The 16,694-nt window shown below is 36.0% G+C and overlaps 1 protein-coding gene across 2 annotated transcripts in view; it reads right to left on the bottom strand.

The window, feature by feature from the left end:
* SEL1L (SEL1L adaptor subunit of ERAD E3 ubiquitin ligase) overlaps positions 1–10,908 on the bottom strand; it is a 63,124-nt gene extending 52,216 nt beyond the window's left edge. Inside the window, exon 1 of one of the 2 annotated variants that reach the window (XM_051977462.1) lies at positions 10,405–10,908. In XM_051977462.1, coding sequence (XP_051833422.1) covers positions 10,405–10,480 — 76 coding nt within the window. In that variant the 5' untranslated portion in view covers positions 10,481–10,908. The remainder of the gene's footprint in view (positions 1–10,404) is intronic. The other variant, XM_051977461.1, reaches the window with a different exon arrangement.
* Between the last annotated feature and the right edge of the window lie 5,786 nt (positions 10,909–16,694).

Raw genomic sequence — 16,694 nt, 5'->3', positions numbered from 1 at the left:
TCAACTTCTTACCACTAGACTGTCCTGTCTACAACTCTACCTAAATGTCTAAATCAGAATTCATCTTTCTTTATAATGTACTCGTTTCCCTACTTGCTCTAATTCTGTCAATAGTACCACAGTTCTGCCATTCTCCCCTCCATACAATTCAGTACATAGGTGTTGTCAATTTATCTCAACAATACCTCCTATACTGATATCTTCATTTCTATTTCCACCATAGTTCAGGTTCTTACTTCCCACCTGCTTATTGCAAAAATCTCTTAGTTGGTCTCTTGACCGCCAGTTTCTTGCTTATGCTAATCATACATGCTACTTCCATGTGCCCAAGTCTGCATTACTGAACTGATTCAAAACTTTCAATGGCTTCCTGTGGGATCAAATAAAATGTAAAGTCCTTATCCTAGAATTAAAGACAGTCCAAAATCTTGTTTTTTCACCCTTATTTCATACTACACTTGCTACATACTAGCTAAACTTAATTACTCATCAGCTATGGTACTTACCATCTCTGTACCTCCATTCATATTGTTCCCTATTCTTGGAATATCCTTCTCACTAATCTTTTTTTAAGTCTTACTCATTTTTCAACTTTACAATGTCACTGTCTTCATGAAACCCTCGCTGAGAATCCTGTTACTCAGCATCTCCTCTCATTGAAGCTTAAAATGGGAAATGAACCCTGGGGTCAAATCATTCAACTGTACTTGGACAAGAAATCCTCCCTATAATAGTTCTGAGAAGTGACAGTCCAGTTTTTACCTTAAAACCTCCAGGGAAGCAAAATCAGCCAAATCCTGGAGATAACTATTTGTCAAAAACTTTCCCTATCCCTCGTGTGAACCTGTTTTCCACTTTGCAAATTCCATTTTTTACTCTTATTATAGTTCTGAACTCTGGGTTCTAATTTCTCTTCCATGACATGAGACTCTTCAATTATTTGAAGTTAGCTAATAAATTCTCTCCAACTTACCTATCTCTTCCTTCCCAATGTCAGAGCCTTCTCTATAGAAAGCTGAGCAGCAGTGGGTAAAGTACTGAAATCGGAGCCAGGAGACAGGAAAATGTCAAAGGTAGAATTTCATGCCTTTGACGTTTACTTAATTATGTGACTATTTTAGTCATTTAATTTAGCTGAGCCTCAGTTTCCTTATCTTTAAAAAATACTTGTGATACCTATTTCATGTGAGGTTCGAATAAAATATGCAAAGCAACTTAGCAACCTTCAACTTTCAAGCAATTTATATATTCAGCTATTATACATAATAACAAATTTCTTCAACCAATTCTTATATAACATGGACACCACAAGCTGAAGCCAACCCATATCCTTCTTAAAACATGGTACCCAGAACTAAATACTTAACATAAGACTATGGATGTGCTGTGACTGGGCATAGTACATACAAATAATTACATCACTCAATCCAGATACTGAATGTCTATTAATGAGTTTTGTTAAATTCTTTTTAACGTCATGCTATATTGAATTTACAATCCACTAAAACTCTTTTATAGATTTAATCTTTGTTGAGCAGTATCCATCTGATATATATCTATATATACATATATAGGCACATATCTATATCTATATTTATACATAAAAATATATATGTGGATGGTGAGAGGGATAAGAGAAAGAGATGGCACAATTTCATTGGTTTAGGGAACTCCCCGTAAGGAAACTGTCTTTACTGATGCAGATAGGCAATTGCTTTGTCTTTTATAGTTTTAGAGTGCTGATCATGGCATTGCAAGTTTAAATAACTTGCCCAAAGTTACAAAGTTAATATGTAGGCAAACCAGTTTAGCTGAAGCAGAGAGACACTTTGAGGAAGAAAAGGAAAGCACCATATGCCAGGTAAATCACACTACCACTACCACCACCTTGACCATCTTCCCTTCAGACCCTGTGAAGACAGCCTAGGATAGCGAATCTATGAGCCTTGGGAACAGCAATGCTTCTAGTCATTGTCAAAGACCCTGTAGTCATTACTTAGTAAAGTAACCTGTGGAGATGTGACCTGGTAACTACTTCTTCAGATACTATAAAAGAAAAGTTCTTGCCAACCAGTCCTTGACACTGTCAAATGGTTCAACATTAAAAACTGATATGACTGTATTAGAAGTGACATTAAAGGAGAGGAATTACGATCGGTTTTGCCAGTTTACCCTAAGGATTTGGGGATTTTTCTGTTTGACTTATAGATAAAACCTCCTATGTATGTATTTTCTATTAGAGTATAAGCACTTTGACAGCAGATACTTTTTTTCTAGACAGCTAGGTAACACAGTAGTTAGAAATCTGGACTTGCCCCAAGTTCAAATCTTGCCTCAGGCAATTACTATGTTACTCTGGGCAAGTCATTAGCCAATGTCTGCCTCAGTTTCCTCATCTGTAAAATGGGGAAAATAGTACCTACTTCCTAAGGTTGTTGTGAGGACAAAATGAGATATATACAAATTTTAAAGTGAAATATAAATGCTAGCTATAATGATTATTTGTAACCCTAGTGTTTAGTACATAGCAAGCACCTAATAAATACTTTAAAAAAATTCATTCATTCATGTTTCAGAGATAGGAACTGGACCTAGATTGTCCTCACTCTGAGGGTAGCTTCTGTCAGGTTGAACCTCATGACTTCCACATAGGAGATTTTTGATGCTTTGTTGGACTTTATCCCATTAGATTTAATCATATTATATTCATGCCATCATTTTAGCCTGTTAAAATCTTTTTGGATCCTGCTGTTCAACAGGTATCAAGGTCAGTGCATCTCATATATATGTCTTGTATTTTATTTTGTTTTTTGATTTCTAGGGGAGGCAGGCAGCTTATCTCCTTTACTAGAGTATAATTCCTTGAGGGCAGGATCCAGCTTTCATTTTTCTTTATGCCTCCAATAAATACTCTTCCCTTCTCCCCCATAGTTCTAGCTCTTCATTGTTATTTTTCTCCATTGGAATGTAAGCCCCTTAAAGGCAGCAATCGTCTAACATGTATTTTTATCCCTACCACTTGACATAGTAAGTGCTTAATAAATGCTTTATTATTAATTCATTCGCTACCTAGAACAGCACCAAAGGTTGTTAAAAATATTTAATTTATTCAGTGAATGTTTATTGTCCCAGAAGAGGTGTTCCATCATCACAAAGGTGTTAAGACAAAAGTCATATGAATTCTTCTGGTTTAATTTCATTAAACCATTAAACTACCTTGTCTGACAAATTGTCAATTATTTGTTTATTCTAATATCTATCAAGTGCCAACTAAGTGCAATGCAAGTACTGGGTCTTGTGGGCAAAAGGATTCTGATTTACAAATAAGGTCCCAATCTTCAAAACTCTTACAATCTATCTTTAAAGGTGATACGTACAAAATAAATACAAAATAAATGAAAATACAAATGCACAAGACTACAAAAGTTAAAGTGTTTATAGCATTAATTTCCTTGACTCTGTTTCTCTTTTCCCAGTTTCCCTTACTGTTTATTAGCATTTTACAACTTATTAAGTTTACCAGCAACTGCTCCTCAGAAAGGAAAGATGTATCTTTTTTCTTCCCCTACAAACTTACAAAGTAAATTTTATATAGTAGACACTTCAACAATTGAACAATTAGTTGTTAAATACCTCCTATTTTTAAGCACTGGGCTAGATACTAGGGATACAAAGACGAAACAAAATTAAAATGGTCTATGTTATCAAGGAGATTACATTCTACCAAGTAATATCACATACATAGATAAAGAAATATAAAATCATTTCCAGAGGAAGAAAATTAACAAACTGGGGCGCATTAGGGTGGTGTAAATAAATCAAGGAAAGCTCTGGGTGGAATGAAGAAAGGTAACATGGTAAACTACTAGAGCTGTCCTGGGACTGGAAATAAAATGCTGAGTTTGGGTAACATTAATAGGTTGATTTGGCTATAAGTAGAATGAAGGGGAACAGTATGAAGTAAACCAAATAGGGAATATGGAAACCAGACAAGAAAAAAATTTTTTTTTTTTTTTTAACAATTTGGCTAATAGGTTTGTATTTTATAATAAAGAGTCACAGAAGTTTTGTGAACATAGGAATAACATGGTCAGATTTGACTATGAATTGAAGAAGGGAGAGCCCAGACACAGGGAGAGCAACTGAGAAGGTATATTATAATTGTGGAATTGGTTATGGGGCCTGAATTAGAGTAGGAGCTATAAGTGGGGGTAAAGGAACAGATAGTAAGGGGTAAGGGATTTGTGGATATAGAACTGACAAAATCTGGCAATTTATTGCTTATAGGGCTCAAGGAAAGAGGAGGAAGAAACCAAGAATGATTCAGATGTGGCACACATGAATGACTCAAAGAATGGTGATATTTTAATAGAATTAAGGAAATTTTGACAAGAAATGTTTTCACGAGGAAAGATAATGAGCCATTTTGGACAAGATAAATAGATATATTTTTAGACATGCAGATAGAGATATCCAGCAAGTAGTGGGAAACATAGGACTGGAGTTCAAAGAAATTATGATGTTAGAGAAATATCTATATGCATTTTGGAATTATAATATCTGGCGACTAACTGGAAGGAAATATACATATCCATATAGGAGAATAAAAAAGATGATGCAAAAATATTTTAAAATACAGATAATTCCATTTGCATGCATAATTTCATTTTTCTATTTGCCTAAAAATGGGATTCACTAAAAGTGGATTTTTATTAATTGTGCAGTGTATACAGGAATAGAATCAAAATCTGGTAATAAACAGTAATATACTACCTATAGTGACTTACTATCGGTCTCTTTATTAAGAAATCAATAGTATGTTCTAAATAAGTGATAATTCCAGTCAAGGAAAAATAGTACTTGCTCTTTGATTCTGCTTTTTGTTTTTTCTGATTCCATTTCTTCTCTTTCTCTTAATCTTCCCAAGTTTTCTTGCTACTTCTTGTTTCCTTACGTCCTCCTTCTATCTGGCCACTCATTCTTATGTAACCAATAAGCAAAGGCTCACTTATCTAAATGAAATGTCTGTTTTTCCTGCCTAGTAAAACTGTCAAAACAAACAGGAGTTTTCTACATGTGGTTCCTCCCTAATAGTCTTAAATTTAACTTAAACTAAAGTGACACTTTATTACACTGTGTTAATGTGACCCTCAAATAGACTAGCTGGAAAAGTCTGAATAATTGAGAATTATGGTATATAAAACAGAACTAAGGAAGTAGTAATATTAAATGATAGTTCCTGTTCTCATTTTATGACAACAATTAAGCTATATTTTTGTCCGACTGATTATGTAATTATAACACACGGATAAGATTGTCTTCGATTTGCCAAAATCAAATACTTTCTTCCTTACGATTTCAATCTGACCTCTTCTCAAATTATCCCCAAAGTTAAATTTATCAATAAGGTTCAAACAAAAACAATAGGTTAAATAAAAGTATGAGTATTGGGGAACCCAAATGTTTTGTGTTCATTTCAGCTTCTCTTTTGGATATTTAAAGAAAGATTCTTTAATCAAAATAAATTTCTTTTTGGCCAAAGCTTTTTTGGCACTTCATGAATATTCACTTTTTCACCCACTAAAGGAAAGAAAATGAAAAGTTTCAGCATGTACACCTAAATAAGTATAGCATTTGATCAATAAATACAGTGTTAATTTTAATAAGTTATAGACTATCAAAGCAAAATACAATTATTATGTTTATGTTTAAAGATGAGAAGTTAATTACTGTAACTTGTTGCATTTATTTCCTAATAACATGTATTCCAAATAATCTACAGTTTACTAATTTTTTAAAAAATATGTTTCTTGTTTAGTTATGCCATAAATCCTGTATCCATGCAAACATAAATGGTTCTATGCACAGAAATAGTTTCAAACTTTTAAATCAACTTTTTGGATTATCTCTTCTGAATATGCATTTCTTCTATTTATTTGTCAATAAATTATGCATATTTTATTATGGTAATTTTGTTTTAAAATAAGTAACCACACTTATATAAAAGGAGGAAAAAGTTAGTGAGAGCTGAAAATAAGGAGTAACAATGAGAAAATCTGTTTATGAACACAAGAATACATGGTGATTTCTGTTACCAGATTTCATCATGATTGCATCATGTACACAGTACCTCTTTTGAGAAACAATTAAGTAGCAATAGGTTTCAGGTAAAGAAAATATTGACAGATCCTAACCCATTTACTAAAAGCTAAAAGAAATACACTCTACATCATAATATTAAGACTGATCACAAAGCATAAGGTATTTTCTCTTTGAAACAAATAGATATTTTATTATGGTGATGAATGACTCACTTGAAAACTACTGATATATGTTCGAAGGAGAATGAAACTCTTGGCGTTCTTAAAGAAGGGACTGTTTAAAAATGACAATGCTTTTGGTGAATAGTTAAAAGAGGCTCCAGATTATTAATTTTTTTTTTTTTAAGAATCTCAGTTAATCAGAGCTTAGGAAAATCAAGCAAAAAGGAAAAAAAAAGAGGTTTGGACATAAAACAATTAGGACATCAAACTGACTATAGGTTTTCAATGAATACTTTCTGATTTTCTACTCCACATTATGACATCATGATAGCATGCCTCATCATAGGTAGAAATTTAGATTCTTTTTCAAATGTAAATTTATCTTTGGTAAAATTGAAATTTACATTTTCTACATCATTTTTAGCAAAGCAACATAATGCTGTCGATATGGTTTCAGAAAGAAGTGATTACAATTCAATCTATTTGTCACATAAACTAGATTGATAGAGTTTAAAAAGAAAGAAGGGATCAACTGAATAATTTAGTAGAAAAGAAAGAGATTTCTCCATCATTTGCTGACCATTTAAGTAATATAGCTCTGTTGCTTTGGTTCCCCAGAATTTAAATAAAAATGGGTACCACCTTACCTTCCTCACAGAACTATTTTAAGGATTAATGATAACACTGGAAGAAGGAGAAATCAATATATAAATCTAAGATAAAAAGCATCTTTGCCACTTGTTAACTGTGTATAGCAGCAAGTCACTTTCCTTTTCTGAGTCTTGGTTTTTTTCTTCTGTAAGATGAGGGAGATGGAACAATTTGATTTCTCTGAGCATTTGCTGAATTTTCTAAAGTTAACAAGTCAAAACATTTAGTACCTTGGTCAAGAAAACCCGATGGACAGCTCTGGTCCATTGGGTCATAGAGAATCAGACACAAGTGAACAATAACAATAAGAAATAAGAAATAAGAAAGACAATACATAAACAGTTGTCAGTTTTTAGACTGGTACCTTAAGTTGGGCATTTTTAGAAAATAAACAAGCAAACAAATAAACAACAGCAAAAAATTGAAGTCTATGTTTTATTATTATGTTCCAAAGGAAACCAACTTTGTTAAAATATACTTAACAAATTAATAATAATAATAATAATAAAAGCTAACAGACCCTAATTCTGTGACTAGATAAGCAATAGCCTATTTCATTAGGTCACAGTTTTAAAATTAAAAGATCCCTCACAAAATATTGAACCCAATTCCATTTTCTCCCTTTTTCCCTTTCCCCAAAGCCTTAACATTAAGTTCCTGGAATATAGTAGAAGTTTAATAAATGCTTAATGACAGTCAGAGACAGATTAAGTGATTTATCCAAGGTCTTACTGACAGATAGTATAAGAGGCAGGATTTGGGTCCAGCTCCTTTTACTCCACAGCTCCTGTTCTGTACTATGCTGCCTCTTAAATTTCAACTAGAGAAATTGGCTAAACATTATTTTAAACTACTTGCTCAATGGTTTCTAATGGAAAGCTTTGGCCCTTAAATACAACTAACCCCCTCCCCCCCCAAAAAAAAAGCAACTCAAAACATTTAACAATAACAAAAAATCACAAGTAACTTCCATTTTTAACATGAAAAATCTGTATCTCTGTAAATTATCAGTGCCTGTGGCAGTGCAAAGGAAAAAAAACCCAAACCTTCTGCTCTAGAATTTTTTCACATTATTTTAAGAAACTAATTAGGATAAAAACACTTCTGTCTCTGAAAAGACATTCTAGCTAGTATTTATAAATGACAAATGACCCTTTGAATACTGACCATGTTCTAAGTTGCCAAAAATGTGTTTTGTACCAGATAACAGTATCAGTTTAATTCTCCAGTACGAAATTAGAAATATAAAATTGTCAAATATAGAACACCTGCAATTAGACTATAGCGAGGTAGGCAATTTTTTTCAACATCCAAGCAATTAAACTTTTAAAAAGGGGTGAAATGCCAAAATAAACAAGCAGTTTAAATAAAACAATGGCAAAAATCACTTAAGTTTGTACTAGGAAGACAGTCTGTAAAACTTAATCTTAATCCAAGAGCATTTACTTATCTTGTATACAATTGAATCCTTTGTGAGTACAATATCTATATTGTTTTAATGCCTGTCATATACCCTTTCACTTTAAGAGAATTATGTAATGTAATGTTGTGCAAACCTGGTGGGGTTTAGTAGGAAGAACAGGGGATTTAGACTCAAAGAACCTTAATTTGACTCCTGGCTCGAAAACATACCACTTGTATGACCCTGGACAAGTCATTTAACTTCTTAGAGGGTTGAACTACTCTCTAGGGTTCTTTTTCTTCTTATGATCCAAATGCCATGATTTTAAGTGCTGATTAATTTGTGGTAGGAGGTGGGAGAAAACATTTACTGAAAATCATCCTGTTCACACAGATGCAATGTTAAGGACTGTGGCATTTCAAGGTTAATATCAGTTGAATCAGAGTTCACCAATACAGTCAGATTCCTAATCAGCTATTTGTTATATACCTGGTGATTGACATATTCTCCATAACCATGCACATTCCCTGAAGGTAGAATCTATTCCTTCCTCCCCCCCCCCCTTCCCTCCAGTTTAGCATACACTAAGTATTAAATAAATACATATTAATTGGCTACAATATTCCACCGGACGAGGATATTGAAGGCAAGACCTGGTCTAACATATCCTTTGAAAAACAACTCAAAACAACTCATTATTAGTGTCCTACTAATGGCAATGGGTCAATATAATCTTTATATAAGAAGGTTTAATGTGTTGTCAATTTTTAGAACAAGAGATATCAGACTACATGACACCAATAATAGAATTTAAAAATAGGAACTTTCACTTTAGAAGCAGAATAATTAAGGGAATGCAACAATTTAGAATCAGGCCAGATATTTGAGGTACCAATAATCACTTGTGAATTCCCTTGCATAAAACAAAAGAGAAAATCCTTTCTGTAGTTCAAAACGATAGAATATATAAAGCATTGTATAAATTTGTTATTATCTATTTATGAAAACTGATGAAAATTCTAGCATTACACTGTAGGGTTTGAGCAAGAAACACTTTCAGATTCAGATGAAGGTCCTATAGAGATGGCAACTGAAGCTTTTGAAAGGCAAACCAAAACCTAATTAAGCCCCTAAAGTAGATACACCAAACAGATAAAGAAGAACAACTCTTAAGTGCAGAGACCAAAACAGATCACAAGACATTCCTTTCAGGATACTTTTTTTTTTTTTTTTTTTTTAGTGCCACATACCAAAACATCAAAAGTAATTCTGAACTAATTTCTTCCTTCTCGAAAACGAATCTGAAGCCATTTGATATGCAATTACAATTCTCCAGCCTCTTTTTCAGGCAACAACAAAAAATCCAATAATGGTAATCATCCCACAACATAAAAAGGGTTCAAAAGAGCCAGAGCATATGGTAACTCCACCACTGTTAACTACGAGAACTAGGTGTCCCCTTTCTCCAAAGTGATAGCTCACAGGGTGCAAGCTACACAAAATCTGGAAATCCACATTGTGGGGTGCCCTGACGTCTGGAGTATCCTCATTAGGGCAGGGCCCGGAAGGGGCAGGCATTCAAGCTTCTCTCCTGCCCCTCCTCAGTCCCGGAGCACTACTGCCAGTGGAATGAAGGTTGCAGGGGTCCTGATATCCCTAGATGAGTGTCCCTGCCAGATGTTGAAGCAGGATGGATAAAGTGTTTATGTGGGTTATGCGTGTATGTGTGTGTGGGGTGCGTCGGGAAGGCCTCCATTTCCAGGCTCTTCCAGGACCCCCCCTCCCCCAGTCTCCGACAGTCCTTACGACCACCGGCTTCTCTACGCCCCTATACGTCCCAAGCGCTCACAACCCGGGTCAACCGAAGCCAGCGAAGGAGTGACAGGTTTGGGGGTGCGCGTGGGGACGGAACCCTCTAGGCGGGGGTTGGGGTGTGTCGGGACAGATAAAGAGAGGGTCCTTATCCCGCCCCTCAGCCCGGCCTTCTTTGTGGGTCCCCCTCCCAGCCCAGACCGGGCCTCAGAGAAAGGGGAGGCGGCGGCCCCGGAGTCCCTCAGCCCGGACCAGAGCAGGGGGGCGGGTACTGACCCGAAGCCGCCCACACCAAGGCGCAGCCCATCAGCGCCCCATAGAGCAGCAGGGCCAGCCTGACCCGGACGCGCATCCTGCCACCGCCGCCGCCGCCTCCGCCGCCGGGGCCGAAGTGCCGATGCCACCCTCCCGTCAACAGTGGTGTCTTCGTTGTCGCCGCTGCTGCCTACCCAGCCACAAGATCAGCCGCTGTCTCCCGGCTTCCTGCTCCGGCCACTCGGAGCACCCTCCCTCCCGTCCCGCCCCTCAACCTTAACGCGTAGCCAATCCGCTTCCCGTCCCGTCGGGTGCCGGGGCCAATCGCCGTAGCCGCTCCGCCCGCTCTGTCGTCCCGCCCCGCAGGGTCAGCTAACCACCAATCGCGGCGTGCCGTCCTGCACACCGGCCTCCTTAGTTGGGTCACGGACGCGCCGACATGGCCCCAGCTAATTGGAGGCTCGGATCTCAACAAAGCTAGGGCGAGGCACCGGGAAAAAAGAGAAAGGCAGAAGCACAGATACGGACTCGAACCACAGTACCCATAATGCCTTTTCGTGAACCTTCTCGCGCAGGTCTCTTGGGAAATGTAGTACAAGTCGAACCACGATTTAAAAGGTGTTGGGCAAGGTGCTATTTTAAATGTTGCTGGGAAGGACAGATTTACCCTTAACAACTAAACAGAATACCGTATAGTGAAGAATAACTCTATTTAACCCTAAAACATGTTGGGTTGCAGAGGTAGTATCAAAAAATTAAAAAATATATATACACACATATATGTATATATGTGTGTGTATTTATATATAAATACACAAACACATATACACACACAGCCGAGCACGCCTGTTCTTATTTAGGGCAATAGGCTGACGAATATCTATAGTGTATTAAGTTCACAGAGCATACACACACATGCTTTTTACTTTACTTACCGGAACAGACACTGCGGCACCAGATGACACCCATCACTCATATTCTGGGGCGTGTATCAACATGTAAACTCTACACTATCAGAGGCTGCTTTATAGGGACAGTTTAAAAGCTTCTGTCTTTGCATTCCTGTTTTATTTTTAAAAGCTCAGTTGAACACACTAGTGGTAAATTAAAGGAGGAAACTGGAAACTGCAAGAAACGAATTTGGAGGAATAATTTTCTGTTTACTTAAAGGATCATGCATTTAGATCTGAAAGGATCGTGGAGGACATCCCAATCCTCTTGAGGAAGTTAGGTCCCAAAGCAGTGAATCGATTTCTCCAAGATTGTACTGGTAGTAAGTATCAGAGCTTGGATTAGAAAGTTCCTTTGACTCCAATTGTAGGGCTCTTTTCATCATACTTCGTTCTTCACTCCAAGATGCAAAAAACCCCAAACAAACAAGCAAAAAAAAAAAAAAAAAAAAAAAACCCAGAGGCCTCATTTCTTCATCTATAAAGGGAGAGGGCTTGGACTTGGGTAACCTCCAAGATGCAACAGAAAATAATATACTAGAATCATCTCATCTCATATTTTGGTACTTAGCCCCACCAGATTGCTTCCTATCATCTCGCAGGGGTCCTCAAACTACCCCCGGGTGGGCCAGATGCAGCAGCTGAGGACGATTATCCCCCTCACTCAGGGCTATGAAGTTTCTTTATTTAAAGGCCCACAAAACAAAGTTTTTGTTTTTACTATAGTCCAGCCTTCTGACAGTCTGAGGGACAGTGAACTGGCCCCCTATTTAAAAAGTTTGAGGATCCCTGACTGGTTAGGCCCTGCATAGTCCCAAACTTAACTATTCTATATAAGCGGGTCCTTTCTCCCCCCAAATTGCTTACTGTTGTTATAAACTCTGTGACCTTCATTTTATTTTTTTTTGAAGTGATTATAATTATTATTGGGATAGAATAGCTTGGACTCCTATGTAGAATTTTAGTTTATGGATACATAAATTATCTAAGAGCATTTTGATTATAATAACCCTTCTACTCAGTTAATAGGGCTATGATGGTTTATTTTTGACCATTTTGCAAGACTCTTAGGACCACTGCTTTCCAGTCTCAATCTCACCCTACTTTTTTATATGCCCACACATATACTTAAGTAACAACTAGCCATACAGAGAACATAGTTTGGGAAATTAGTAGTTTTTTTTTTTTTTTTTTTTTTTTTTTTTTTTTTTTTAATTTTTTTATTTAATAATTACATTATATTTACACTCATTTCTGTTCCGATTTTTTTTCCCCTCCCTCCCTCCACCCCCTCCCCTAGATGGCAAGCAGTCCTTTATATGTTGGATATGTTGCAGTATATCCTAGATACAATATATGTTTGCAGAACCGAACAGTTCTCTTGTTGCGTAGGGAGAATTGGATTCAGAAGGTATAAATAATCCGGGAAGAGAAACAAAAATGCAGATAGTTCACATTCGTTTCCCAGTGTTCTTTCTTTGGGTGTAGCTGCTTTTGTCCGTCATTTATCAATTGAAACTCAGGTCTCTTTGTCAAAGAAATCCACTTCCATCAAAATATGTCCTCATACAATATCGTTGTCGAAGTGTATAATGATCTCCTGGTTCTGCTCATTTCACTTAGCATCAGTTCATGTAGGTCTCTCCAAGCCTCTCTGTATTCATCCTGCTGGTCATTTCTTACAGAACAATAATATTCCATAACATTCATATACCACAGAAATTAGTAGTTTTTGTTCTTTAAGGGATAATTCTATTTTCCAAAAGGAGTCAAATAAAACGTAAATGGTTTCCTCTTCTTGGTCAGAATATGCATGTGTCTCTTTTAACTTGAAAATCTTTAATCTGATCCTTTAAGGACTGCCAAACTTTAGGAATGAATGCATGTCTTTACTTACTCTCTTAACAGCTCTGTCCTTGTTTCATCACTCTGCTGAAACTGTAATCGAAAAAGTCATCAGTGATTTCTTTGAAGCCAGACATTTCAAAATGGACTTTGTCTTTTTTTTGTTTTCATTCTTTTTGATTTTTCCCTTATATTTTTTTTTCTTTGAGCACTCTTGCCTTCTTGAAACATGCCTTTCTTTACTTGACTGATACTACATTGTTCCATTTCTCCTCCTTCCTCTTTGATTAATCCTTTTTTCTTCTTTGTTTGTTCTTCCCTCTAAATATGCTTTTTCTGAGGTCCTCTGTTTTTCTCTCTTTGTAATAGTGTCTTAGAATTATACATTCTCAGTTTCAACTTTAACTCCAATGCTGAAGACTCCCAAGTTTCAATTTCATATCCTTTGCTGTCTGATAGATATTTCTATTTGAATCTTTTTACCATTGCCTCAATTTAACATGTCTAAAATAAAATTCTTTATTTCATCCTTACCCTCAAAGTGTCATTCATTCCAATTTCCTTTGCTCTATCAGTTTTGTATCAGGATTGAGCCCTTTACACTGTTCTATCATGTGAAATAACCAAATCCTGTAATTTATTTCTTCTCATGAAAAGTCTTTTATCTCTTCCTTTCTTTTCCATCATTACTTAGGTCTTCATTACACTACCTAAATTATTAACACTCATACCTAGACACCATACATAAATCTAGTTTGTCTTCCTTTAACCACACCTTTGAGATTATTTTTCCTTGAATATCACTTTCATCCTTCTACAACCCTGGTTAGAATAATTCAACGTATTATTATTATTTTTTTGATATATCTTAAGAATCTTAGGATTTTATCACCTCAAAGAACCTAATTTGGATAAAAACTAGAACAAATAGTCTGACTCCTTTATGTTACAGTTGAAGAAATGGAAGCATAAAAAGATGAATTGATTTGCTCAAAGCAATGCTACTAATTAGCAGCAGAACTGAGTCTAGAATTTAAATCTTTGGATTCTTGATGTAAAATTTTTGCCACTATACTACACAGTCTTTTCTGCCATGTCAGATCTAAATTTCTCAGCCTGGTTTTTAAAATCATCCATTATCAAGCCTTCAAACTTATTATCCTTCATGAATATGCCCCTTCAGCTCTAGTTAAGAAGTTAGGATGATTCATTAAGAAATATTTATGGAGTATTTAATGGTAGTGCCTTCCTTCTTTCCTTTTCCCCTCTCCCTCTGTCTCTCTGTCTCTCTCTCCTCCTTCTTTGTTGTTGTTGTTGTTGTTGTTGTTGTTGTTCTTTCTCCTTCCTTCTTCTTGTTCTTTCTCCTTCCTTCTTCTTGTTCTTTCTCCTTCCTTCTTCTTGTTCTTGTTCTTTCTTCTTCTTCTTCCTTCTTCTTGTTCTTGTTTTTCTTTCTTCTTCTTCTTCTTCCTTCTTGTTCTTGTTCTTCTTTCTTGTTCTTCTCTCTCTCTCTCTCTCTCTTTCTCTCTTTCCCCGCCCCCCTTCTCTCTCTCAATTGTTTGCATGCTCTCCTCCATTAGAATGTGAGCAGCTTGAGGGACTATCTTTTTTATTTTTTTGCATCCCCAGTATTTAACATAGTACCTGGAACATAATGGGTGCTTAATAAATGCTTATAGATTGACTGACACAAGGTTCTGAAGAAAAAAAGGTAAAAAAAGAAACAGCCTCTGCTCTCATGTACTTTATGTTTTTAATATTTAAATAGCACTAGACAATATATATTTATATAGCAGTGTCAAGATGTGCAACACAGACACATACACATACATCTCATGCAAGGCACTTTTGCAGGAGAAGCACTACCATGTGTAGAGATCAGTAAGGCTTCAAATTGGAATTGGCATTTGAATTGAGCTTTAAAGAAAACCAGGGCTTTTAAAAGGCAAAGGTGAAGAGGAAATTCATTCTAAGCATAGTGTCAAGGCTGGGCAAAGGCATGGAGATGGGAGATGGAGTGTCACGTGAAAAACAGTTTGTCAGGAACAAAGAGTAATAAAATAGTGATATATAATAAGCCTGGAAAGGTAGGTTGAAGCGAGATTGTGAAGAGCTTTAAATATGCCTAATGGTTTGTGTCTAATCCTAGAGGTAAAAGGAAGTTGCTAGAGTTTAACTGAGCAAAGGAAAAAATTGATCAGACCTGCACTTTATGAATATTATTTTGTCAGCTGTAAGAAGAATAGATTGGAAAGAGGAAAGAATTGAGGAAAGAATATCAATTAGGAGGATATTAGAATAGATTAGATAAAAAGACAGCAAGATCTTAAACTAGAGTGGTGACTATGTGAATGGAGGAATGAGAACAGATGTAAAAAATATTGTTGAGGAAAAATAAACAAGATTTTGCAAATGGCTGATTTGAGGTATGTGGTAAAGAGCAAAATCAAGGATGATCTCTTTCTTCTCCCACATATACCAATAATACTCATTCTGACTTTTATACCACTCATGTCCTCTATGATGGAATGCCCTCTTCTCCCTACCTACTCTATCAAAATCTTACCTTTAATTTAAAATTCAACTCAAATTTTATCTCTGTCATAAAGCCTCCAAAGATGATTTTAGCCTTCCTTGATTTCTATACTGTCTGAATTTCTGTGGGTAACAAAGAAGCAGCTAAGGCAATGTATTAGTCACAGAAGAGATTTACCCTCCCAGGAGCAGTTACAAAGTATTAAAACTTTGGATGGATGAATGGAAGAATGAATGAATGAAAAAAATTATTAATTAATTTTTATATACAAAGCACTGTGCTAAATACTGGGGAAATAAATAGAAAAGTAAGCCAATTTTTGCTTTCAGTGAACTTACATTTAAATGGGAGAGACAATACATATATTAGGTTTCAGATGGAAGATGGAAAATACGTAAGCTGTAAGTCAGATGGAAAGATTTCATTGTATTTAAGGTGAAGTGTCAAAAAGGTAGTAATGCTTCTTTAATATTTCTATCAGTTTCTGATAGTGAACCATTTTAACAGTGACAAGGACTTTGGTGACAAGAACTTTCTTTTCTGAGTCTTCAGTAGCTATGATTGTGCTACCTATTAATGCTTTATGCCATAGCAATTAAAGTACCAACTCAAGATATGTTTGGGTATTGGTCTTTGAAATATAACTTTTTTCCACTTGGGGAAAGTGGAAATCCTTAGAGAGACAAATGCTCAGAAAGTTTGAATTTGGAATGCCATTTTGCAATGTCTGGTGGGTAGCCCTTCTACCCCTTTGCTATGAATTTGTGATCTCCCTTCTGGATCAGTGCTGTGGAGTCTGTTCCAGAGGAGATGGTTTGATTTTCTGTGTACTGGTGCAACAGAACTTCTTTGCTGGTCTATATTTACCTTCTTTCACAATATCTCTATATTTATTCCCTTATTTCCATTTATACAGCCCTCACTCTAATTTGGGGCCTTAATATTAACTATTGCAACATTCCACTAAATGATTTCTCTGTTTG

The sequence above is a fragment of the Antechinus flavipes genome, chromosome 2 (genome assembly GCF_016432865.1).
Source record: "Antechinus flavipes isolate AdamAnt ecotype Samford, QLD, Australia chromosome 2, AdamAnt_v2, whole genome shotgun sequence".
Lineage (NCBI taxonomy): Eukaryota > Metazoa > Chordata > Mammalia > Dasyuromorphia > Dasyuridae > Antechinus > Antechinus flavipes.
The sequence above is the reverse complement of the archived record's forward strand: the minus strand, read 5'-3'. Positions and strand labels throughout refer to the sequence as shown.